Here is a 25,112-nt window from a genome sequence, read left to right on the forward strand (position 1 = left end):
AGGACATATCCATCAACATCTCTCTCCACACCCCTCAGCTTTAGTTGTACTGTGGGGTGGGAGGTGAAGGTGGGCAAGTGTTTTCCTCGCTATCCCGCCTAACATCTCTTACTTCCTACCTATCCAGCCTCATTCCAAATCTGATTCATCCTCCAGGTTCAGTCTCTGCTCCACACTGACCTCCGTAACCTCATTTATCATTGATACTACTTATTTTTGTTTGGCTTCCAAGCCATCCTGGCCCATCAGGGTTGGTATTTCGGGTGTAGTTCTCTTTAGAGATGCTGTTCAACGATCTTTGATCTTTTCCAATCTCTCCAAGTCTAGTTGAATTTGTCAGCTCCTTGAGGGCAGGGCCAACAGTGTCTACTTCTTTGATGTGGGGAGGGAGGGAGGGAGGGAGGGAGGGAGAGAGTGTGTATATGTATGTATATATACACATATATATTCTTCTTGGGGGGAGGGGCCTCTGCTCAGGAGGAGGGAACTTGAAATGGTTGAAGCTGCACCTGGAGGCTCCAAAGGAGTGCAGTCCTGAGCAGCAGATGCGCCTGGGAATGAAGGAATTGCTGTACTTTTGAACTCCTCCTCCCCACCCCCCAACCCCGCACCTTGCAAACAGGAAAATGAGACAGCCAAGGCTGACCCAGAGTGACCTAGGGGACCCAGGGACTTGGCCAGGAAGTGATTTTCAAAGCCTGAAGTCCTCACGCCACGCCGTTTAAGGCAGAGGAGACCACCCCCGGCAACGCTCCCAGTTCCCGTTCTGGAGCGCTCCCAGTTCTGTACGGGCGCTTTCTGCCCATCTCTGTGTGCTTTGAGTTTTCCTACAGTTTCCTGGGCCTCTTCGCTCATCTGTAAGCTTTTCCTTTTTTTTTTTTTTTTTTTGGTTATGCTGCTGAGACTCACTTTTAACAACTTTCTCCTGTCTCTCCCAGACGGCCCGAAAGCGCCTCTCTCCTTTTGCCTGCGCTCCTGGTTCTCTGGGCGCTCGCACCTTACCTCCGCAGCTGGAGGGCAGCCCCTTCCCTCCCGGTTCGCCTCCTTCCCTCCCCGCGCGGCCCGCGGGCTCCCGGCCTCCCGGCCTCGCCCCCCGGCTCCGCGCGGGGCTCTGGCGGAGTTGGAGGAGAGGGGGCGGGGAAGGCTGGCCGGTTGGAGGGGGCGGGCACCGCCTCCAGCCTGGCCTGGGCGGGGCCCTGGGAACGGGCGGAGGCCCAGCCGCGCCCCCAGGCCCCAGCGCCGGCCCGCGCCCCTCGGACCGAAGGAGAGGGGCTGGCCCACTGCCAGCGTCTGAGAGCCGGCCCCCTCCCCCGGCCCGCTCGCAGCCAACCAGGCACTCCAGCGGGGCCCACGTGACCTGGAGTTCTAGACAAAGAAAATGTTCAATCCCTCCCCCCCACCTCCCCCCTCCCCCTCTCTCTGGCCCCCTCCGCCCCCCAGCCCCATCGCCCCCTTCCCCTCCCCCCAGACGGGCAGCTACTTACAGAGCTTCAGGGCTGGGGCTCACACCTGAGCCGGACCACAGAGGGGCTGCACCTGGCCTTATGGGTAGGTTCCTGGATGGAGCCCTGGGGAAACTGGGGGCGGGGAGGCGGCCGGGGCCGGTGGGAGGATCTCTGGGCCTGCAGCCCTCTGGGCTTGAGAAGAGTCAAGTCTGCCTCCCCGGCCCGCAGGAGCTGGCTCCCCTGCCTGGCCTGAGTTCTGGAGATGCTGAGTTACTGCTGTCCCACCCACTTCCTCCTCAGGAGCCCCAAGCCCCACTCCTTCCTGCGCTCAGGTGGGACCTGGCGGCTCAGGGGCCAGCAAGAGCAGGCCTGGTGTGAGCCTGGGGCAGTGGTCAGCGACGGCTGGGGGGCAGGCCCCGGCCCGTGGAGTTGGGCTAGCAGCGGCGGTTTTGCTGAGCTGGCTGGCAGATGGGTTGTTGGCATTTCCTTGCTGACCTGTGTTCCTGGCTGGTGGACCACGCCGTCCTCAGGCCGTGCCAAGCTTGTGGCCTCTTGAGAGGGACAGTTTCCTCTCCTGCCTGTTCCTGGGAGCCACCGTCAGGCCGCCAGAAAGGAGTGGTGTCAGGGTGGGAGGGAACAGTGTGACCCTGACAGGGGGCTGTGGGGTGGCCTGATGCCGGCCTGTGATGGGAGAGGCACCTGGGACAGCCCGGGGTGCGCGTGGGTCCCTGGCCCTCTGACCTTTGGAATGGGAAGCAGCCTGAGTCGCGGAGGGAGGTGGAGGCGGGACAGCTGCCCGAGGAGATGGGACTGGATGGGGAGGCCATGCCTCCTCCAGAGTGGAGTTACCAGTGGCTCTCCGGGCAGAACAAACTCCAGGCCAAGTGGCCTCCTCGAGCCGCCGTAGTGGGGCTGGTGTGGTGTCTTCCTGATCCTGCCCAATCTCTTGGCTACTCTGGGGTGGGACCTTCTGAACTGAGGTGGGGGGGGGAGCCTTTAGCCCAAAAGCCCCAGCCCAGAGTTAACCCTTATTTCTCCTATTGTCCCGGGGGTTGGCATGAACGTGGAAAAGGGGCCTCCCGCACTGCCCTAGGCAAGTCTATTCTAATGAGCCCCTCCCCCACCCAGCTACCCTCTCGCCCCTTCTTCCCCTTTCCTCTTGCCTCCTGCTGCTAACCCACCCCCTTCTTCCTTCCCCCACCCCTGCTGGCCTTGTCCCGATGGAGGCCCCTTCCTCCCCTGCCTGCCAAACCGTGCTGGGTGCGTGTTCTCCTGCACCTACTGGGTTGGGGGCGCTTAACAGCCATCAGCAGCACCGTCTGACAAGCTGGGGGAAGTTGTGGGGGAAGAATACTGTTCAGGAACTCACTGTGGAGGGGTTGAGAAGAGAGACAAAGGGGCTGAGGGGGAGTGAGGAGGGTGGTGTCAGGCACGACTGCCTTCTAGACTGGGGGAGGCCGGGGGGAGCCCGACGTGCGCGCCCCGGCCCCCCCCGCCCCAGCGCTGCTTGCTGGGATCCTTTCCCCCTGCCGCCTCCTGCCACCTGCGCACCTTGTTCTGGCTGAGGGGGCCCGTCGCCCCTGGAAACTGGGTCTTTTGGCAGAATGGTGCTGCCTTCCAGCCAAGGCAGCACCCTGGTCTAGGTCAGCGGCCGTGCCTGAAGTTCTCGGAGGCGTGGTGGAGGGAAGGGAGCAGAGACTGCCAGGCAGGGCATTTATCTGAGCAGATCTGGCCCTGGGATAGCACAGCTGCAGCTGACAATTCTGAGAGAGAACCTCTCTCCCCACAGGGTTGAGTGCACACCTAGGCACACCTTGTGGGCCAGGAGGAGGTAGATTTTAGGAAGGGGTGGGGCAGAATCCCCCAGGTGAGGGTGGGGCTTGGGAGGGAGGAGCAGGTCCTCTGCGATCTTCTACCCGCCCCCCACCCCACCCCGGAGCTCTCTCTCCCAGCTGTTTGTGGGCTGGGGGCAAAGGATGCTTTATCCCATTTTAGAATTTGTTGAGTCAGAGAAAGAACTAGGACTTCCATCCTCGTGTTTTAGGAATTGCCACAAGAAGCAGATTTGGTCTGTGGCCAGGAGGCAAAGACTTGAACATAGAACAAAATAAAATGAACCTAAGAGACAGTAGACCGTTGAGCTGTTCTTAACCTGGGACCTGGGGGTCCACTGACAGGCTTTGGAGAGTCCTTGGAATTCTTGGTACATACATACGTCAGCTTCTTAAACCAGTCAGAAAAGGTTAACAGAAGTCCTTCAGTTCAAACTCCTTTTTAGGTGGAGCAACTCAAGGGACTGCTCCAAAGTCGGCTGTTAATTAGTTGCAAAGCTAAGACAGGAATATGAATGCTGTGACTTCCAGCTTAGAGGTCTTACACTCCAGGTAGTCTTGAGGGTGGGTTTGTATTCACAGCTCTAAGCTCTTAGGGAAAGCTTCATGTTGAAGATGGGATTTTTTTTTTTTTTCCTTTTGAATCTGGTGTGGTGAAAACGGGTGCAGAGCCTTGAAGCTTGAGGGCCACGTGTTCTAGATTCAGCCATTGGGGTGAGATGGATGAGATTAGGTTGAATGGCCCTCAGAGCTAAGTATCAGGTATTTCATTCTCCTCTGCAGGGTGATGGGACTACTGGAGCAGGTTTTGAGAAGGAATGGGCATGCAGGTCATAGCCTGAAAGATGAGCATGAGACGGTGAAAGGATGGAGGCTGTTCAAATTGGGAGAATACTTGAGTTTGGATTAATTTGTCAGTGGGATGGCAGAGAGGATACCTGGCTGTACTGTGGACTCCCTAAATAATTGTTGAAAGAATAAGTGTATTTATGGATCTGAAAGGTGCACGTAGAAAGAAGACATAGAATCTGGTGACAACATACATTAGATGTAATCCTGAGAACTCCAGGATGGCGTGTGAGCACAGGAGCAGGCAAGCTCTTCTGGGGCTTTTCATGGTGGTTGAGCAGATGGGGAAGGAACCATGCGCTCTGAACACAAAACAGTGATTTCTTCGTTACGTATCACAACAAAACTAGAGTTGTGGTCTGGAAGCCAAGACCAGGAAGAGAAGGGGTCGATTGCCCAGGAAAACTGTGGAGAAAAGGACAAGAGGATCCATGTCTAGATCGGGGAGTAAGATAGGAGAGGATGGAGCCAAGGTCTGTGCCTAATCTAAGGTGCATGATTAGTATCTGAGTAGGACTGATCTCTCAATCAGAGGATGGGCAACTGATGATGCTGACAATTGAGGAAGATTAGACGAGGGAGGAAGATCTCCTAAGAGGCAGAGAAGGCTGGAATTGAGCCAGGTGATCTGAGCTCACCTCTCAACTTCACGTCTTTCTGTTTTCCGTGGCAAGCTGGTTGAGTTGATGAGGGAAGAACTTCTCTCTCCAGCCCCTTACCTTCTGTCACTGTCTCCGGACCCTGGAGAGACTGAGAAGAGCCCCTTGAGTATCAGCTCAAGGTAACTTCTGTTCCTTGTTTCCCCAGGCTGAGAAGAAAGCCAAGGTGATTGCAGTAATGAATGCTGTCGAAGAAAACCAGGGGTCCACCGAGTCTCAGAAGGTGGAGGAGGCCAGTCCTCCTGCTGTGCAGCAGCCCACCGACCCCGCATCCCCCACTGTGGCCACCACTCCTGAGCCCGTGGGGGCTGACGCTGGGGACAAGAACGCCGCCAAAGCAGCTGATGATGAACCGGAGTACGAGGTGAGCGGCTGGCTTCACCTGCCTCGTCCAGCTCCTCCCGTCCTGCTCTCTCTACCCGACCCCAGGCCTCTTTGTCTCTCCAGTCTCGCTCTGTCCATTCAGATGGCGCTCCCTCCTGGCTGTCCTGACCCTCAGATGCCCAGGGCTGGGGTTGCTTTGGGGGGAATCAGGGTGGCAGGGCCTCGTGACCACCATGTAATGACTTCTGCTCCTTGGGGCTCCAGGACGGCCGGGGCTTTGGCATTGGGGAGCTGGTGTGGGGGAAACTGCGGGGCTTCTCCTGGTGGCCAGGCCGCATTGTGTCTTGGTGGATGACGGGCCGGAGCCGAGCAGCAGAAGGCACCCGTTGGGTCATGTGGTTCGGAGACGGCAAGTTCTCAGTGGTGAGTCATGGGGTTGGGCGGTAGCCTGGCAGGGGCGGGCGGGGAGGGAAGGGGTCTTGGTCCCAGGGCCTCTGGTTTTGGCTGGGGGCGTGGTTTGGAATTGGGATGGTAGGAGGGGCCTCTGCTCGTCCCCACTCTGTATATGTGTGATTGGAGGAAGCCCTTGGGATAATTAGGTTGCCCTCCAAACAAGAGCCGGATGCCTTCCAGGAACCCTGTACCCAGAATTCCCTTCCACCTGCATTCAGGTCCTCCCCGACACCGGGGCTTGGACTCCTCCTTTACGTCATGTAATTATTTACTGGTGCATCCGGTCCTCTTGAGGGCAGAGGCCGGGCCCTAATGCCCCCACCCCTGACCACGCCAGGCAAGTGGTGGGTGCTCGGTGAGTGTGGAAGCAGGGGCAAACGAGGGCGGGTTGTGCCTTCAGGTGTGTGTGGAGAAGCTGATGCCGCTGAGCTCCTTCTGCAGCGCCTTCCACCAGGCCACCTACAACAAGCAGCCCATGTACCGCAAGGCCATCTACGAAGTACTGCAGGTCAGTGCCCCTCCGAGGGACTCAGCAGGGGGAGCTCAGGCGGCAGGGACCACTTTTGGTCTGGAAGCTGGAGCACAGGGCTTAGGCCTGGGCAGAGGGTCTGCCTGGGGGGCCCTCGGCCCTCCTCCTTACTCGTCTCCTTTCTGCACCTTCTCCCACCTCTTGCCTGAGCCCACCTTCGCTACTCTCCCCACACGTGTTGCCCTCCAGGTGGCCAGCAGCCGAGCGGGGAAGCTGTTCCCGATGTGCCACGACAGCGACGAGAGCGACACTGCCAAGGCCGTGGAGGTGCAGAACAAACAGATGATCGAATGGGCCCTGGGAGGGTTCCAGCCCTCTGGCCCCAAGGGCCTGGAGCCCCCAGAAGGTAAACGCAGGTGCACCGGCAGCTCCGCACCCAGGCTGGGAAAGCCGTGCTTAGGTAGGGCCGTCAAGGCCTCCTCCGTCAACCTTCGCAGTGGGAATGGCCGCCATCTCCCTCTCCCTGGGGCCAGGTAGGGCCAGTGCCACTCTGGGACTTTGAACAACCTGCTCCCCCTTGGCTTGCTGACACCGGAGACTTGGGAGCTAGGAACGAGCTGGGCACCGGGCCACACCCTGCTACACCCCGTTGTAGGTAGATGGTCCAGGGGAAGAGAGCTGGGATTCCTCGTCAGCCAGTAACCATGACCTCATCACATGCTTTCCCGATCCAGAGGAGAAGAACCCCTACAAAGAAGTTTACACAGACATGTGGGTTGAACCCGAGGCAGCTGCCTATGCACCGCCCCCACCAGCCAAAAAGCCCCGAAAGAGCACAACTGAAAAGCCCAAGGTCAAGGAGATAATTGATGAACGCACAAGAGGTAGTTGGCCTGGCTCTGGAGAGAGCGGCAGGGTGAGGCCGGCGTTCAGAGGAGTGGGCATGACCCTCGAGGCCTCCTCTGACGCCGGGCTCTCCTCCCCTCTGCAGAGCGGCTGGTGTACGAGGTGCGGCAGAAGTGCCGGAACATCGAGGGTGAGTCCTGAGGGGGCAGCTGGGCCTCGGCCCTGGGAAGTCAGTTGTCTGTTCCACTTGGGCCCTAAGGTGGTGGCCGGCACAGAGTACTATAGGTGCCGAGGAAGGTACGATGCTGTGGGACATCAGTACTTGGTGACAGGATGTGTCCTTCATGTCCCACCACCTCCAGGCTGCTTGACACACACATCTATCTTCTGGTGCCACGATCTTTCCTGTCGGTGGTGGGAGCTGGTCATTAGCGTTTGGGACGCTCCAGTGGGTCAGATAAGGGTGGCCTCTCTTGGATCTAAACTTGCCCTTTTACCTTTCCTCACCTTCTCTCATCTGGGGGTCATTAGCGCATCCCATGTCTGTCTCCCTTGGCCTAGTGATAGTGTGTCCAGCTCGGGGCCCTCAGGGCCAGGACGGATGAGGGCAGGGGCCTAGGCCTTAAGGGTTGACTGCCCAAGGACATCCCCAGAGTAACACAGGGTCAGGCCCCGTTCTCACAAGCGGGTTCTTAACCCTCGTACCATGCCTTTCCTGGAAGGCGGCATTGCTGCTCAGGGAGATGGGGGACTCCTGAGGTTGGGGCCACACTGCCTCCCTCTTCCATGGGGCCCCTCCCAGACTCTTTCCTGCCTTCTTTCCTGGCTGCTGCTCCAGCACGCCCCTTGTTATAGCTTTTCTGGAGCCGGGCTTTGGCCCAAGCGGGGAGGGGGCCCTTCTCTCACACTCACTCTGCTTCCTCTGCTTTCCAGACATCTGCATCTCTTGTGGAAGCCTCAACGTCACCCTAGAACACCCTCTTTTCATCGGAGGAATGTGCCAAAACTGCAAGGTAGGGGCGCAGCCAGCAGAGACGAGGCCCCTGGCTGACCACACCTCCTGGCCTCTGGGCTGTAGGCACCTGGCACAGCTGTGAGGGTGGCTCTGAGGTCTGCTCTTAAAGCGGAGTCCTGATAAAATGGACCCTTGGGTTTCAAGCGTTTGACTTGCTGTTGCTCTTCCTCTGAGAGATCCTTGCCCCCTCTAAAGCCCCATTCACGTCCCCAGATGTGGGCTCACAGTATCACAGTCACTAATGTGAAGTGGGCGTGGACAGGCTGATGGGTGGGTTGCTGTGCCCTGGGTGCGGGGGACCGCAGGGCGGTGCGGGCCTTCTTTTCCAGGCCTTCCCACGTGCCTCTCCTTGGTTTGTCCACTGCAGTGGAGAGACATGGCGTCCCCTTCCCAGATCTGTGGTCTGGGCTGGACCCTGGCTGGATGGGTGGCGGGGTCGTGTCTCCAGGGCTCTGTGTCGAGGTTTCAAGGCCAGCGCCCAGAGGCTGGGTTCGTAGCCTGCCTTCACCCTGGCTGGCCTGGGCGCTGCCCGGTGGTCTCTGAGCCTCCGCCGTGCTCCCTAGAACTGCTTCCTGGAGTGCGCGTACCAGTACGATGACGACGGCTATCAGTCCTACTGCACTATCTGCTGCGGGGGGCGCGAGGTGCTCATGTGCGGGAACAACAATTGCTGCAGGTGAGGCCCCGCCCCCGCGCGTAGTGGCCCTCCCTGTTTGCCCTGCACCGCGGCCACACTCCACCCGGGACTGGCCTTGGGGTGAGAGTCCCCTCCGCTCCACTGGGCTTCCTTCCAGGTGCTTTTGCGTTGAGTGTGTGGATCTCTTGGTGGGGCCGGGAGCTGCGCAGGCAGCCATTAAGGAAGACCCCTGGAACTGCTACATGTGCGGGCACAAGGGCACCTACGGGCTGCTGCGGCGGCGAGAAGACTGGCCCTCTCGGCTCCAGATGTTCTTCGCCAATAACCACGACCAGGAATTCGTGAGTGCTGGGCCGAGGGTGGCTCTTCTCACCCCTACCCCGCCTGCCAAAGCCAGAGGGTAGACTCCACCAGAGTGAGAGCGCTTCGGTGGGTCGGGGGCCTGGGCGCCAGGCAGCGGGGCCTGAGTTGTGAGCGGGCTGTGCAGGTCTGGAAATGCCAAGCGCTCACAGTTGGCTGGGAGGCCAGCCCTGCGTGCGGGTCTGTCGGACACTCCTGGACACTCACCTGGCCTGTTGTGCTGGCTGCCTAGGACCCTCCGAAGGTATACCCACCTGTGCCAGCTGAGAAGAGGAAGCCTATCCGGGTGCTGTCCCTGTTTGATGGAATCGCTACAGGTGAGAGTCATTGGCATCTTCGTCCTGGGACGTGGGCGCTGGGCTCGGGGGACTGTGTGTGCGTAACTTTGGCAAAACAGAGTGACGGTTAAAGCTACAACTGCTAAAATATTACCGTAAGGAGGAAACTTTTGTGTTCAATGAAAAGTAAAAATAAATGGTAAACTGGCCTGTTTGGTGGGCATTCCCTTACTGGGGACGCAAGGCCGGGGGCGGGGGGCGGGAACGGGGGCAGTGGGAGGGAGGCGCTCCAGCAGAGGATAGAGCGATCGCTGGTCAGAGACTATTGAAGGTTTTCACAGAACCTCAAAGGACAGACTTGGCGACCAAAGCAAAATCATAGGCAGTCCTGTTGTGCTTTGATTATAAGTCACAGTGAGAAAACAAACTCTAAACAAGAGAGTCTAAAGAATATTTAAATCGCGCGTAATCCTATGATTAGTGTTTTGGTATATGTCCTTTTACGTTTTTAGATTTCAGAATTTTTTTTCTGTGCATGTGTGTGTTTATATCATCATCCGTAGATAGATAAATAAAACAAAACGATAGTAAAATGCATAGTAAATAGTAAAATGTGTCGTAACGTGCCTTTTCATTTATGATATGACTGGTTTTTCATGTCAACCAATATAGAACTACATTATTTATAAATGCTACATAGGATTCTATGGAGGGAAGCTACCATAATTTATTTAATGAACCTCCTATTGGGTTGTTTACATTTTTCCCCACTGCTATGAGCAGTTCTGTGACAAGCATCCTCGTACATGCATCTTTATATACTTAAACCATTAACTTTTAGGGAATGCTGGGTCACCGTGTAGCCACTGTTTTTAATTTCATGTGGTTCTTGACGTGAATACTCATATACACCCCTCAGCCCTGCCCCAAGGCTGAGGCTTTTCAGTCCTTAGGAAACAAATAGTCCTCCTTAGAACTTGTCTTCATGGGACCAAAGGGAGATAGATGGGCAGGCTGGGCCCGGAGACCTTGGCCAGAGGGTGGGGAAGGCACCTGGGCCAGATGTCTGTCTTCTGTTCCCAGCTCAGTGCTGATGTCATGTGAACCTAAAGGAGTTAATGTACAGCTTTGGTTTCCCAGGCTAGAACCTTGAAGGCTTCTTAAGCCACGTCACACTCCAAGAGGCCGTGCAGGCTCCTTGTGGGGAGGTCTTTTGGGAGCAGTGGGAATGGTGCTGTGTCTCCTGACACAGGGTCTGTTCTGTTTCCTTGCCTCAATTCAGCAAGCCTTTGTGGAAGGCCGTGGTCAGGAAGTGTAAGTAGTCAGTTCAGGAGGAAACACACTGACTGAGACCGCCCACTCTGTCTTGAAGACATTTGCAACCCAAGAGAAGGGCTGGCTTAGGCGTGCGAGCTGCTCTGAGGTGGAGGATGTGCCACCTCGGAAGGTGCTGGGGCTTACAGAGGAGGGGAGGCCATCCCGGGGGCTGTAGGGTGGGGTGGGCATCAGTGAAACCTTTCTAGAGTAGGTGGCATTTACCTTGAGTCTTGAAGGATGGTTGAATTTTGCAGCAGGAGGTGATAGAAGGGCTGAGGAAGGACCAGTGTATGCAAGACACAGCAACAGCAAAGCCCACCCAAAAGTCACCTGTTGTTGTCCCTGGTTCCCGAAACCCCCTGCTGTCCTGTCTTGACTATTTTCTGAGTAGATCAAATCAGGTGTGAAAGAGCCTTGACGTAACAGCCTCTCTGATATCCTTGTTACTGATACTCCAGTTTGATCCAGAAGTCTCCTGCAGCTTTCAGGGCAGGGTAGGGCTTGGGCCTGCCTTGGACCCATGTGTCCGGCTGGCCCGAGGGACCCCCTGCCAAGACTGGGGTGCCAGGGAGGTGACCCAGTGACGGTGCGTTTTGCTGGCTGGCACAGGGCTTCTGGTGCTGAAGGACTTAGGCATTCAGGTGGATCGCTACATCGCCTCCGAGGTGTGCGAGGACTCCATCACGGTGGGCATGGTGCGGCACCAGGGGAAGATCATGTACGTCGGGGACGTCCGCAGCGTCACGCAGAAGCATGTATGTCAGTGCCGCCACGGCCCCGCCCACCTTCTCTACGTCCCTTAGCTCCGGGGACAGCGCCAGCTCCTCTCATTTTGTCCATTTTCTCTTTTCCTTTCTCCCCCCTCCCCCGTTGAACTCTCTCCCTCCTTCTCTTCCATTTCCCTCCTTGTCTCTAGAGGATCGGGGCAGATTCCAATGGGAATTGGGGGCCAGGCTTCTTGGGCCTGGCTGGTTTCCGGGCCCTCTTGAGTGGAGCGCTGTGGGTTGCAGTGAGGTTCCCATCCTCCCAGTACTGCTGGCGAAAGGTGCGCCAGCCTCCCTTTTGGGGAGGGGGGGATCTGGCGGGATCCTGCCTGAGTGGCCCCTTGCTTTTCCAGTTATCCATGTCGACCTCGAACTACAGGCCCTCAGGCATCCTGAAGGGCATATGGAGGGGTTCAGATGGTCCAGACACCTGCCCAAGGTGCGCAGAGCACAGAGTACCTTTCATTCAGCTGCCCAGCCTGGACCGCTGTCCCCCGCTGAGTGGCTGCTTTTCCTGCTGGGGGCACACTGGTTTCCCCACTGGCCTCAGAGATTGTCCAGTTCAGTCCTTTCCCTTTATTATTTAGGAAACAGCCCAGAGAGCCTCAGTGACTTGCCCGTGGCTGCACTGTGTGTGCGCGCGCGTGTGTGTGTATATGAATGTATGTGTGTATGTAGAGCATACAGAGCAGCCGGGTCTCTTCTCTCCCATGCCAAAGTACTTTTTTGCCAAATTCACAGATCATTTCTCTCTCCCGTTCTGCCTCTGTCCCCGGACATCAGGCCCATCACATTACCTTTATCCTCCCAGATCCAGGAGTGGGGCCCGTTCGATCTGGTGATTGGGGGCAGTCCCTGCAATGATCTCTCCATCGTCAACCCTGCCCGCAAGGGACTCTACGGTAGGTGCTGCACTCACCCCTCCGCCTTCTGAGCTGGTGCTTCTTCCGCATGTCAGTTTCCTACTTGGATATTTCTGCCCTGGGACGGCTCCTCCCAACGACCCTGTCCTCCCCTGCCCTCCCCTGCCCTCCCCGTGCCCGGGCCACACCACTGTCTCCTGCAGACAGCCCCAGCTGATGGCTTTCTCTTCCGACCTCTCAGAGGGCACTGGCCGGCTCTTCTTTGAGTTCTACCGCCTCCTGCATGACGCGCGGCCCAAGGAGGGAGATGATCGCCCCTTCTTCTGGCTCTTTGAGAATGTGGTGGCCATGGGCGTTAGTGACAAGAGGGACATCTCGCGATTTCTCGAGGTATAGCCAGCACCCTTGGTTTGGCCAGCTCACTAATGGCTTCTACCTTGGACTGCTGCTTTATCCCTGTCTCATCTGCATTGTGGAGCTGGGGACTGGTGACTTCCGCTTTGCGAGGGGCTCGTTTGGGAAGCTCTGGGCTTCCCAGGTAGACAGGGAGGAAGCACACCTCGGACAGAACCCGTGGTCTCACTGTAAGAGGTGGTATGTGGGAGTGGGCCTCAGCACTTGGAGGACCTGACTGTTGTAAACAGGGTGGAGTGTCAAACTCCTGGGCTTGGGGGTCTGTGTGGTGTTTCCCTGGGGGAGCCTTTGAGATACCAGAATCAATTTTCCCAACCAGAATGGCTTGTCCTCGCTCCCTGGCACCGTGACAGATGCTTTATGGCACCTGGGAAGAAAACAAAGCTTATCTCAGTTTCTGTTTCCCATTATGTGGGTCCCAACTTGGCTGAGCCTGGTTTGGGCTGTGCACAGAGGGTTTCTGCAGCCAGAGCCCTTCTCGGGGCGGGCAGTCTGGGAGCCCGAGCCTGTGCTCCTGAGTCTTGGGGGCAAACACCTCAAGCTGGTGTGTTTGGCTCATAATGCGGACGTACTACAGTGAACACATCCACACTCGTTGGAACTTGCTTTCTCAAAGCCTCCGGGTGAGCTGGAGCTGTGTGGTCCAGTGTGGTGGGCATCTGCCATGTGTGGTATTTAAATTGACATTAAAATTCCTCAGTCACACCAGCCTCCTCTCAAGTACTCTGCCATCTGCAGCTGGTGGGCTAGTGGTCACTACATGGAACAGTGCAGATAAAACATTTCCATCGTCGCAGTGTGGACTGTGCGGGTCTAGACTGTTCCAGTGGGAGCATGTGGAACGTAGCTGGGTTTAATTCCAGCTTTTCCTGGGGGCTTCAGGCTCTCCCAGCGTGGCCTCTTGAGAGAGAAGTAAGAGCCTTTGAGGCTCTAAACTAGCAAATTTCCTGGCACTCTTACATTTCTCTCTCACTCATCTTTAACCTCTCTCCTGTTTTATAGTCCAACCCTGTGATGATTGATGCCAAAGAAGTGTCAGCTGCACACAGGGCCCGCTACTTCTGGGGGAACCTTCCTGGTATGAACAGGTTGGTGAGAGCTCCGTGCCCGGGTGGCCGCGGGTGGGTGTCTGCAGGCAGGATGACGGCCCGAGGAGGGGGCCAGCCTCCCCTGCTGACCAGCTTGCTGCTCTGCCGTGTTCTTCTTTGTTTCCTTTTCCTTGAGGAAGAAGGGGAGTCAGGTGTAGAAAATACTTGCCTGAGAAACCAAGGACTAGTGGTCCCAAATGGGACCTTTAAAAAGCACACTCTTGACACAGAAGAGGACTCATCGTGCTGCTGAGTTATATGGTTGGTTCTCCTCCGTTGGTGATGTGTCTAGAGTCAGCTGGTCCCTAGTCCCCTGAGGTAAAGCTGTGGAGGTTGTGTTTGGGGATGGGAAAGAGAGTGGTGCCCACAGCTGGGCCACATGCGGCTCCAGGAGAGAGCATCCTGAAGCAGCAGGCACCTTGCAGCTTAGAGGGCCCTGTTCCACTTACTATCCACACACTTTGTTGGCTTCAAGTCCTTTTTTTTGGAAGGATGCTCTTCGTTTAGGTTACACACAGATTTTAATGTCCAGGAGTGAAGAAAATTTCATTTCTTTAGCGTAATAATCGTACTATAAAAAGGCCTTTGTGGAGAAGGGAATTCTGGTTGAGAGTTAGTGGTTCAAAAGCAGAGGGAGATCCACCTAATCTAGATATCTATTACGGAAAGAAATATTTTGCAGCATGTTTTGAGTGTGGATTTTAAGCCTCCTTGGTATACCTGTAAATTGGGAACGCCATTTAACCCGGCCTCAGTCATCTAATCTGCCTCTCTGCCAGTAGCATGAAGTTTTAGGAACTTCCCCAGTCTCATACCTGTTTGGCAAAGCTGCCATCTTTTGCGAGGGCTTGTTGGCTGGGAAGGAGATGGGTCAGTGGGCAGCTGACCTGAAAACTGTCTCAGTGTCTCCGTAATGTTCCCAGGATGGATGTCTGTGCATACTGGAAAAGTGGACTGGCTTATGTAGTCCAGTGTTTTTATTTTTATTTATTTATTTATTTATTTTTGCGGTGCGTGGGCCTCTCACCGCCGTGGCCTCTCCCGTTGCGGAGCACAGGCTCCGGACGCGCAGGCTCAGCGGCCATGGCTCACGGGCCCAGCCGCTCCGCGGCATGTGGGACCTTCCCAGACCAGGGCACGAACCCGTGTCCCCTGCATCGGCAGGCGGACTCTCAACCACTGCGCCACCAGGGAAGCCCTGTAGTCCAGTATTTTTATGGAGCCAGTAACTCAGTGTACCCTGACAGACCTTGGGGGGATTGTTCTTACATGCTTCTTCCAACTCGAAAATTCTAGAACTCTGAGCTTCCAGGAGGCGCAGAGGTGCCGCGAGGGACCCAGTCGAGTGTATATGTGCATAAACAGGGAGGAGTCTGGAGGCGCGATTGGACCATGGGCCCTGGGGTGATTCCCATGCAGAGATGGTGGACCGCTATGTGAAACCTTTCTTGAGTAATCCTAAATGTCAGAAAAGGCCAGCAGCGAAGGTGATATTTAGTGATCTGGTCTGCCTTCTGAGAAGTGACACGTTCCGTGTCACAAAATTTTAGCCTTCTGGGGACTGTGCAGAATTTGTCTAGTTAACTAACTGTATGTTTAAGGTGTACAGTTTGATGAATTTCATCCAGTGTACAGACCCATGTAACCATCACCGTAGTCGAAATACAGAACATTCTGTCATGCCAAAGCTTGCTTTGTGATGGGTACTTTTAAGACTCAGTCTATTTTTAAGTAACAGGTTTAAAAATAATTGGGCTTTTCCCCATCTGGGCAGGCGTTGTCTGTTTATTTGTAGTTTGAGACCACTTTTGAATTTACCTTTAAGGATTAAATGCTTAGTGGACTTGTGTCTGTGAGTGGCTGCAGTGTATGTTGCATGTGTTTTGGGGAGTTCGAAGGGGGTTACAATGCACATGGGTGACGGGGTCCTCTTTAATTTCCCCATGTGAGTCAGATGGCTGCTGGGTCAGGGCCCTGGGTGCATCCCTGCCATTGTCCTGGTTTCTGTTGTTACTCTCTCTCTTCTGCCTTCTAGGCCGTTGGCATCCACTGTGAATGATAAGCTGGAGCTGCAGGAGTGTCTGGAGCACGGCAGAATAGCCAAGGTTAGCCCCAGCATCAAAGCCCTCTGCTGGGGGTAAGGAGAAGGGCAGGATGGGCTGGAGCAGCACCAGGGCTGTGTCCCGCCTGCAGAGGATGCAACTGAGGGGGTTGTGCATGCAGTTGGCCAGAGCGGGAGGGTCGGGGAGGGGGGGAAAGCCTGGAGGGCTGGGGGAGAGGTCAGGAATCCTTGCTGCCTGCAGCCCTCCCGTGCTGAGCTCGCCCACTGGTCCTGTGGGAGGCAGACACTAAGACGTCTTTGCCAAGGTCCCTGCGTCTGCTACGGCTTTTGAATGATTGAGCCAGGACCTATTGCACGAGCCTTCAGAGCAGAGCTTCTCCTGTGATGTGGAAGCTCCATTTCTCTCTGGAGAAACCTCCTGGGACTGCTGGCACCCCAGGGGTATCTTTGCGCCCCTGAGTAATTTGGCATCCTTTTGCCTGTAAGTCACTACCCCTGGGAAAAAACAATTCTTAGGAGACTTATGAAGGACAGTGGCTCAAGCTGCTGTCTGTCAAGCCCTTGGCCAGTGGGATTGGACTGAGGATGGCCGGGTGACCTCAGTGTAGGAAGAAGAGCAGGGCAGTGGGGTCTGTGGAGGCTCACGACTGGAGCCTGACCCCGGCCCCTGGATGGACCAGACCTTGTCACCTTTGGACGCACCAGTCCTTGGCAGGTGCCTGGTAGGAGGAGATGAGTGCTCACTTCTCTTTTCCTCTCCTCGTCTTCTAGTTCAGCAAAGTGAGGACCATTACTACTAGGTCAAACTCCATAAAGCAGGGCAAAGACCAGCATTTCCCCGTCTTCATGAATGAGAAAGAGGACATCTTATGGTGCACTGAAATGGAAAGGTACCCACTCATGCTGGTGTCGGGCAGGAGGGTGTGGGAGGGACCTCTGCCTCTGCATCAGGCTCGGATCCCCTGCAGATACCCCGTGAGCAGTGGGTTTTCCCAAGCATTTCCCGACATGGCAGATTCTTGGGGGAGGACTCCTGTGCGTTGTAAGGCTGGTTTAAAGTAAGGGGCGTCTAGGAATCAACCCCCGGTGCCTCGGCTCCCAGCGGTCCTTCTGAACTCCAAGGAAGCACTGCAGCTGCAGGCGCTTCCCTGCTTCACACTTGCTGATGTTATGTGCTTTGCAAACCAGGACAGTGTGGGCCCAGGTGGGCCTTACAGCCTCAGCACCCTGCTTTGGTACAGATTGGACTTGGGCTAGATTCCTCATTCTTGGGGTAACTGCCATTTAGCCAGACAAAAAGACCATTTACACAAACAACCAGAGCAAGCAGGAACTCCTGACATCAGGCAAGAGTTTGGCCCCCTTGCAGAGTCTTCCGTTCTCGGCGGGGGAAGATACCAGGGATGTATTTTTATTATATACAGAGTTGAGAAACCTACTGTGGGTCTCAATTTCAGGTGGAGCGTGTCCTGGAGGTGTTTCTCACAAATACTAACTCTGTTTCTACTGTGTGGGAAATCTCTAGGCAGTGATCATCTTAACATACCTTCAGACCCACAGAGAGTAGCCGGGCGCCTGAGTCTCGAACAGGTTATTAAGGACACAGAATTGCCCAGGCTGGCGCTGACTCCTGCCCCCTCTGCCTCTTCTCCCCAGGGTGTTTGGCTTCCCTGTCCACTATACCGACGTCTCCAACATGAGCCGCTTGGCGAGGCAGAGACTGCTGGGCCGGTCGTGGAGCGTGCCCGTCATCCGCCACCTCTTCGCTCCGCTGAAGGAATATTTTGCTTGTGTGTAAGGGACGTGAGGGCAAACCGAGGTAGTGAAACAAAGTTTAAACAAACAAACAAAAAACACAAAACACAACAAAATACCAAGAACGTGAGGATGGAGAGAAGTATCAGCACCCAGAAGAGGAAAAGGAATTTAAAACAAACAAAAAAAAAACCCCACAGAGGCAGAAATACCGGAAGGCTTTGCCTTGTAAAAAGGGTTGGACATCATCTCCTGATTTTTTCAATGTTAATCTTCAGTCCTATTTAAAAACAAAACCAAGCTCCCTCCCCACCCTCCCACCCCCTTTTTTTCGGTCAAACCTTTTGTTTTCTACTCTTTTCAGAGGGGTTTTCTGTTTGTTTGGGTTTTTGTTTCTTGCTGTGACTGAAACAAGAGGGTTTATTGCAGCAAAAAAAAAAAAGTCAGTAACAAAAAATAGTAACATACCTTGCAGAGGAAAGATGGGAGAGAAGGAAATTCTATAGAAATCTATATATTGGGGGTTTTTTTTTGTTTTTTTTTTTGTTTTTTTGTTTTGTTTTTTTACTATGTATCTTTTTTTTGTTGTTGTTGTCTCTAGCCTGATCAGATAGGAGCACAAGCAGAGGATAGAAAACAGACACTCAGGCGGCAGAGTTCCCTCCCAGCCACTGAGCTGTCTTGCCAGCACCATTCCTGGTCATGCAAAACACAACCCAACTAGCAGCAGAGAGATGAGAACACCACACAAGACCCTTTTATACAGTATTCAGGTGCCTACCACACAGGAAACCTTGAAGAAAATCAGTTTCTAGAAGCCGCTGTTACCTCTTGTTTACAGTTTATATATATATGATAGATATGAGATATATATATAAAAGGTACTGTTAACTACTGTACAACCCGACTTCATAATGGTGCTTTACAACAGCGAGATGAGTAAAAACATCAGCTTCCACGTTGCCTTATGTGCAAAGGGTTTTAACCAAGGATGGAGAAAGGGAGACAGCTTGGAGGTGAACCGTTACCGTGGTGGGGTTTTTTTATTTCCCCTTGGTGTTTAACAAGGTGAAGGAGGAGAATTGGGGAACAGCGTTCTCCTGTTTCTCCCTGCCAAAAAAGGGGGTGAAATTCAGTGGTCGGGACCGTGGAAAGCTGAGAGTGGGATCCATCCAGGCTCATGAGATAACCTTTTGATTTTTTTCGAAAAGGAGACTCCCTCGGCAAGATGGCAGGATGAGGGGTCTTCATTCCCAATTTCTCACATTAGCCGATTCGAGGGCTCCTTGCGGTGGGGTCAGAAAAAAATCCAGAGTGCGGGCAAGTGACAGTTCAGACCCCACCTGGAGCAAATAAAAAAACATACAAAACGTACTGGTGCTTTCCTGTCTAAGTCGCTTTTTGTGTGTTCTTTTATGAGGCCCCCACCATCCACCCTCTGTGCACAAGGCGGCTTCCGGCCCCTGGAATGTGATGTTTTTGGTCATCTCCAAAGGCTGCAGTTTTATACTGGGAGGCTGATGACACCTTTTGTTATAATTATTCTTATGGTTCTGGTTATAATTATGTTTGTTTTCAGATTTTCTTTAAGAAAACAAAAACCCAACCCCCCCTCCCTTTAGGTTTCAAACCAAGGTGCGGGGAGCAGGGTGCTTCTAAGTTAGTGGTGGCCCTGGTGCCCTGGCTCCCCACCCCTCGGGCCAGGTGGGCCACCGGGCGCTGCGACAGCTGGGCGTTGGCCAGGGGGTCCCCGAGGCCGGCCTTCCGGGCGCGTCCCTCTTCTCTTCTGCTTCCCTCCTCTCGAGTCCCGTGTGTCAGGGCTGGAGGGAGGACCAGGCATCTCTCTCCTCGCGTGTGTGATTGGAGTGGTGTGTATTTCTTTTCTAGTACTTGGTCTGATGATAGCTGTGCTCTTACCTCGAGTCAGCAGCACCTGGAGCCCCAAGTGCACGACACTTGGTTCCGCTTCCCGGCGAGGCAGGCAGCCTGGTGTTGGCTGTAGGCAGGGACGGCATGTGTGGCTCCAGGGTGAGGGCCCAATGGGCAGATGCCTGCCTGGGTAGATGGGGTGTAGATAATGTGGCATATAGAGATATATATTTTATAATGGGAGGGGGGAATGGCACCTCCTGGGACTGGCAGGGCTGGGAGGTGTGCTGTCAAGCACATGGTCCCACATTCGCATCCCTAGAAAGATAGGGCCTACGGTGATAGGCGCTATATAAATACATAGATAGGGTCATGTATAAGAAATATTTTGTAGTGGGGAGCGGGGGAAGGAGGCTCAGAATGCTGAGTCTCGGGCCCCACTGCAGACAGGCCCCACACCAATCAGTCAATCCCACACGCACACACAGGAACATGTTTCTATACCGACGTGTAACGAATGCGCGTGCGCGCACACACACACACACACACACACACACACACACACACACACACACACACACACACACACACACACACACACACACACACACACACACACACACACACACACACACACACACACACACACACACACACACACCAGGGAGCTCCCAGCGCTCTTCTCCCCAGGATTCAGGACTTTGCAGAGTCGGCCCTGCAGCTCTTTACCTCTGTTGCCCTGATTGCAGGTAGACTGTCAATCCCAGAAGTTGCTAGGTGCTGAAGGCAGGAAAAGGAGGAGGTTTTCTTTTAGCAGGTGCTCTCCTCTAGCAGGTAGCGTTCTATCTCTTTTGCCCCTGGTGATGTCAAAAGGTGATGTCAAAAGACTCTTCTGTTAGCAACCTGTGACACTGACCTGCAACCCTAGGCACCAGTCCAGTCAGCCCTCAACTCCCCCTACCTATTCTCCCCCGACCAAAACGAAACTGACGTCCAGGGCTGTCTTGGCCAGGGGGCTTCCATTGGAAAAAAAGGGGACGGTGAACCTCATCTTTTGAATAAAGCAAATTAGTAATTGGTGACAAAACTAAACCAGGCTTTGAATCCCGTGCTCATTGCTCAGGAGTAAGCTCACAGCTGGTGGCCGCGGTCTCCCACTCCTTTTAGGGGTGCTTAGTCCCGCACCCCAGGCTACTCATTTCCTTGTCAGATTGGTTTTTAAGATGATACCCAGTTGCTTCCTGCCAGCTCTGTGCCGTGATGCCAGGTGGTGATGGTGGGCTCCCAACGGGGCTGGAGCAGCTGTGGGGGAAGCCCTCGGCCCTTCCCTCGTTGGAGTCTGTACCGAACTGTGGTGCTCACCCCACCCCCTCCAGCCAAGCTCCATCTTCCCGGCCCAGAGCCCACCAGCACTGCTCCGGAGGGCTGGGGGAGGAGGGCTGCCGCAGGCAGTCCAAGGTGCTCCCTCCCCTGGCGGCCAACGCTAAGAAGGTCTTCCCAGCCCCAGTGTCAGGGCAGAGTCTCTTCCTCTGCAGACAGACTTCCTGGCTCTCCGAGGCCTTTTGTCCACTGCTTGTGTGCAGGAGTTTGCTTTTCCCAGTGGCCCAAGCTCTACCCAGGGGCTTGGTGTGGGGAAGAAACGTGGTAGCCAAGGATGTGGTGAGCCTGAGGGGTCAGCGTGGGCTGGCCAGCTTGTTTGCTGTGGCTGATAACCTGTTTTGCGCAGTCTGGCCACCTGACTGGGCCCCAGAAAGGGCCAGATGCACCCTCGCAGGGATGAGAGTTAACGATCACCAGCTTTTCTTCCAGCCACACCCGTGGGCTTGGTCCCATAGTAGAACTTGGTAGGGTGCAGGGGACCTTGGGGATGTGCCAACTTGGCCACACCAGGGTGCTGTCCACAGTTGACTCCCAACTCTGGGGGTGCTCCTGGGGACAGTGATCAGGTCACCTTCTAAAGGGGAGCTGTGCTTGGACAGGCCGAGGTGAGGTCGTGCGGGGATGCAGGTGGGGCATCTTGGCACTTGCTGTGCGTGAGGCTCAGGGTAGAGGCAGTGCAGCGGGAGAAACCAAGAAGGCCTAGGGAAAATCCTGGAGTACGTTCCCAGTGGGGTTTTCTTTCTGAAGAGCAGGCCAATTTACAAATTCCTGGAAACTAGGGTTTCTAGGGACTGAGGATGATGCCCCCCCTACTTGCTGCAGGTGCCAGAGGGACCTGTGCCTCTTGCCGGGGTAGGTAGCTGGGGCTCGGCAGGGCGCAGGGCCCTGGGTCGCCTGCTCGAGGAGGAAGCTCGTCTCCAGCCAGCACCGCTGAGCCCCGTGGGCCTCAAGCTGGCTGGCGCTGCCTGCCTTTCCCAGGAGCCGACCGAGGAGCACAGGACCCGTGGGGTCTTGCAGTCAGTGATGGCAACCCAGGTGTGCCACTGTCTGTTTTTCTTTCTAGACCCCAGTACCTTCCTGCTATTGAACATTCTAGAAAGCAAACTTCCCAAAAGAGCACGCAGGACCGCTTTGCTTTTGAGACGGGCCTGGGAGTGGCGGCTGGCGAAGATGCCTGTGGGTTTTTGGTGAGTCGCTAGAGTGCAGATTGGGACAGGCAGACCCAGCAGGAAGAAAGGCTGGTGGTGGACATTGAACTGGTCTAATGAGGGCCGGCTCCCCTTACTTCCTGCATAGCTGGCAATTCTGGGGAAGCCTGAATTGATGGGATGGGAATTAGATGGGAATAGCCCACGGTCTCCAGCACAGGAAGGTCTGTAACAGGAGCAAGGGAAGGACTGTTTCAGCAGAGCCATCTGGGGAATGTTCTTAGTCTTCATCTCTCTGATGACATCAGTATACATAAAGTGGATCTTGGAGGTGCTTTTGAATTCCTGGCGCTGTCCTGCTTGGGGCAGAGAGGCTGTGGCACTGGTATTTTTCAGAGGCGTCGTTTTCAGGAAACTTGCAGGGTTAGGGCCGTGGGTCCTGCCTCGCACTGTGATCTGATGAGGGCTGGTCGTTGCCTGTGGTCGGGGTAGCAGCAGAGCCAAGATGCTGGTGAGAGCTGGGTTTCTAGCCAGGCCCCGTTTTGATCCCAGGAGATGAGGAATCTGAATTTGTCATCGGGCGTGGTCTAGTCTGGACCCTCCCAGCGCTTGTGATTAGAGATGACACTGGAGTTGTCCTGCCCTCTTTCCTCCACCTCTGGAGGGATGGCGTGGAGCTGGAATGGCTCTCCCGGCCATTCCTTGCTGAGGCAGGGATTAACCACAAGTGTTTGGAGGATCTAAGAGGAAAGAGAATAGATGTATATCAAGGATGGACTCCACCGTTCTAGCAGAAGCTCTCGAATCTTTACGTTTTGGTAAAGGAAGGCTGGGGTCTTTAGGAAGCGAGCGTAGCCCCTCTTGCACCGGTGTGTTCCCGAGGCCCGGCTGAGTGGGCCTTTGGTTGTTTATCGCTGATCCTCAGCAGTGGAGTCTGGGGAGAGGGAGAAACAAGCAGGTCAGAAGCAGTGAGGACAAGGATGGAAGGTCCTTTGCTAGTCGGGACTGGCTGAATTGCCCGAACGAGGCCCGCAGATTCCTGTAACTCCAGTAACTGGAAAACTCCCCCCAGGGGCATGGGAGGGCGGCTTTCTCAACCTCCAGTCTCACGGCCTCCAGCCCTGGGCCTGAGGACATGAGCAGGGATCCGAAAGCATCACCTGAGTCCCATTTCACTTCACAGACTGATTTGGTTGCACAGCCCTAGAATCCAACCAACCACAAAAATGCCGAAATTCCTTAGAATCCGCAGAGGGAGGAGGTGACTCAACAAGGTGCTAAAACATTTTATTAAAAATATATATTGTTAAATTAAGTCTGCTGTCTGGACAATGACTGTTTGTTTTGTTTTCTTGTAGTGGAGTTTAAAAGAGACTATTATTTTACTCTGATATATTATTATTAAAAAGGCATTTTAACTTTGTACTTGAAAACTAAATGAGCGATTTCATGTGTTTTAGCTGAGGCATTGAAGTAGCGGGTGCTTACTTATTTGTGGGAAATCATGTATTCATACTGAAGAATAAACTCCGTAGCTGATTTGGTAATAACTTTTACTGTTACAGACGATTTCGCTTTGACCCCGGCGGGAGAGCACTTTTACTGCACATTCCACGCAGCTAAATGCAGGACTTAACTCCCCAGACCCTTCCCTTCCCAACCCTCTTTCCTTTCTCTTCAGTTCCTCTTCTGACTCTTTGTTGTTGTGTTTTTTTTTTTTTCTCCCTGGTTCCAGCATCCTTTCACCACTGTATTTTTTTTAGGGTTGCTTCTCTATTTATTGACAATAATAATGTACATTTCACAGTCTGGTTCTGGGACATCGGGGAGGGGCAAGTTGAAAGGGCCCTGCACGGGTCCCCACCCCCATGCCCTGGTGTTCTGTTGTATCTCTGTGTAAGTGATGCTCGTGACATAGCTGTTATGAAATAATTATAAAGAGGTCAGTGCGTACAGCAGATGTAGAAAGTCTGTCAGTTCCGCCTTCATCACTTTTTTTTTCTTTTTTCTTTTCTTTTTTTTTTTTTTGTGCCCAGAAGAATATAATAAAGCTCCTTTCTAATGTACTTGTGCTGGAGAACACTTGAATAAATGGACTGTTTTTGTGCAAAAAAGAAAAACGGAAAAAGCACCGTAATAATGTCCTTTTGTCTTGCGTCTCCTTTCCCCTGACATGACTGTTGGCAGCCTTCTTCAGAGGGGTTAAGTGCCCAAACCGGGAGGTCCTAGCATTGGGTCTAGACAGTGCAGTTCCTCCCTTTAAAAACATCACCTGCATGAACATCCAATAGGGACTGTAAACTGGGTGCAAAAAAGGGTGGTTTGGTTGACTGGAAGCTCAAAGATAAGTTAGAGTGAGGCAAGGTTGCAGGAAGAGCAGATTCTGTCCAAGGCTAAGCTATAGACATTTTCAGACTAGAGCCGGGAGAGGAGCGGGCCTCGTGCCTGTGTCCGACAAGCTAGAGGGCTTTGGTTATGGGCACCGTTCCTCTCTGTGTGGGGTTTCTCCAAAACACAAGGGCATCCAGAGGAGAGCAGCCGGGTGGTGGACTGTCTAGACTGTGCAAGGGACCCTGGGAGACACAGGTGTTTGGCCCCAAAAAAGGGAGAATTTAGAGAATGGTGCAGACAATGACAGGGAGAGCCCAAGGGGCTGGGGTGATTTGGGGCAGTTCCACGTGGCAGGCGGAAGTGGGGCCAGTCGGCCGAAGTCGGTCTATTTCAGCTCAGCATAAGAAGATCCTTTTTCACTACTGGCCAGCAGTACAAGGGCTGCCCTGAGTACAGTGAAGCCCTGGTCAGTTAAGAGGCGCTGGACAGCCACTGGGGCTCCTGCTGACCTTCCTTGAGACCCCAAGTCTGGGTTCTTCTGGCTGACCCATCCCTCCTCAGCACTATCTTGCAAGTGGACGGTGCCTTGCGGTTGGAAGAGCCCGTTCACACGTGATGTCCCCTTTGTCCTCGTGACTCTTTGCCTGGCAGTTACTAGTTCCCTGTTGTCCCATCTAAGAGACTGATCTGAACACGTAGAAGAACTGGGCTTTTCCCATCACATCTCCTCTCTAAGACCCCTGGCATTCCATGCTGCATTTCCATTTCCTAAGTGCCAAGCAGATACCGCCAATGATTTCTTGTCTTCAGGGAGGGTTATTCAAGGTTTCTTTCCTACAGCAGATTTCGGGGGAGGTTTAGGACTGCACCACTTTGCTGGCAGCTTTGAAAGAAATTATAAGGGGGAAATTTGAGAAAAAGGAAAATAACAGGCTTTTTTTTCATGGGCACTTT

The 25,112-nt window shown here is 54.4% G+C and overlaps 1 protein-coding gene across 2 annotated transcripts in view; it reads left to right on the forward strand.

Annotated features, from left to right (window-relative positions):
- Positions 1-17,473, forward strand: part of DNMT3A (DNA methyltransferase 3 alpha) — a gene marked incomplete at both ends in the record, with an annotated part of 71,184 nt that extends 53,711 nt beyond the window's left edge. Inside the window, 18 exons of one of the 2 annotated variants that reach the window (XM_079720691.1) lie at positions 4,065-4,136; positions 4,934-5,149; positions 5,374-5,532; positions 5,963-6,070; positions 6,281-6,437; positions 6,766-6,915; positions 7,023-7,067; positions 7,811-7,890; positions 8,456-8,568; positions 8,687-8,870; positions 9,122-9,206; positions 11,094-11,239; positions 12,060-12,150; positions 12,353-12,501; positions 13,528-13,613; positions 15,649-15,718; positions 16,447-16,565; positions 17,332-17,473. In XM_079720691.1, the coding sequence (XP_079576817.1) occupies positions 4,065-4,136; positions 4,934-5,149; positions 5,374-5,532; positions 5,963-6,070; positions 6,281-6,437; positions 6,766-6,915; positions 7,023-7,067; positions 7,811-7,890; positions 8,456-8,568; positions 8,687-8,870; positions 9,122-9,206; positions 11,094-11,239; positions 12,060-12,150; positions 12,353-12,501; positions 13,528-13,613; positions 15,649-15,718; positions 16,447-16,565; positions 17,332-17,473 (2,172 nt within the window). Of the gene's footprint in view, positions 1-4,064; positions 4,137-4,933; positions 5,150-5,373; positions 5,533-5,962; positions 6,071-6,280; positions 6,438-6,765; positions 6,916-7,022; positions 7,068-7,810; positions 7,891-8,455; positions 8,569-8,686; positions 8,871-9,121; positions 9,207-11,093; positions 11,240-12,059; positions 12,151-12,352; positions 12,502-13,527; positions 13,614-15,648; positions 15,719-16,446; positions 16,566-17,331 lie in introns of those variants that run through there. The other variant, XM_079720690.1, reaches the window with a different exon arrangement.
- Between the last annotated feature and the right edge of the window lie 7,639 nt (positions 17,474-25,112).

Source organism: Hyperoodon ampullatus, assembly GCF_949752795.1.
Source record: "Hyperoodon ampullatus genome assembly, chromosome: 15".
In the NCBI taxonomy this organism is placed as follows: Eukaryota; Metazoa; Chordata; class Mammalia; order Artiodactyla; family Ziphiidae; genus Hyperoodon; species Hyperoodon ampullatus.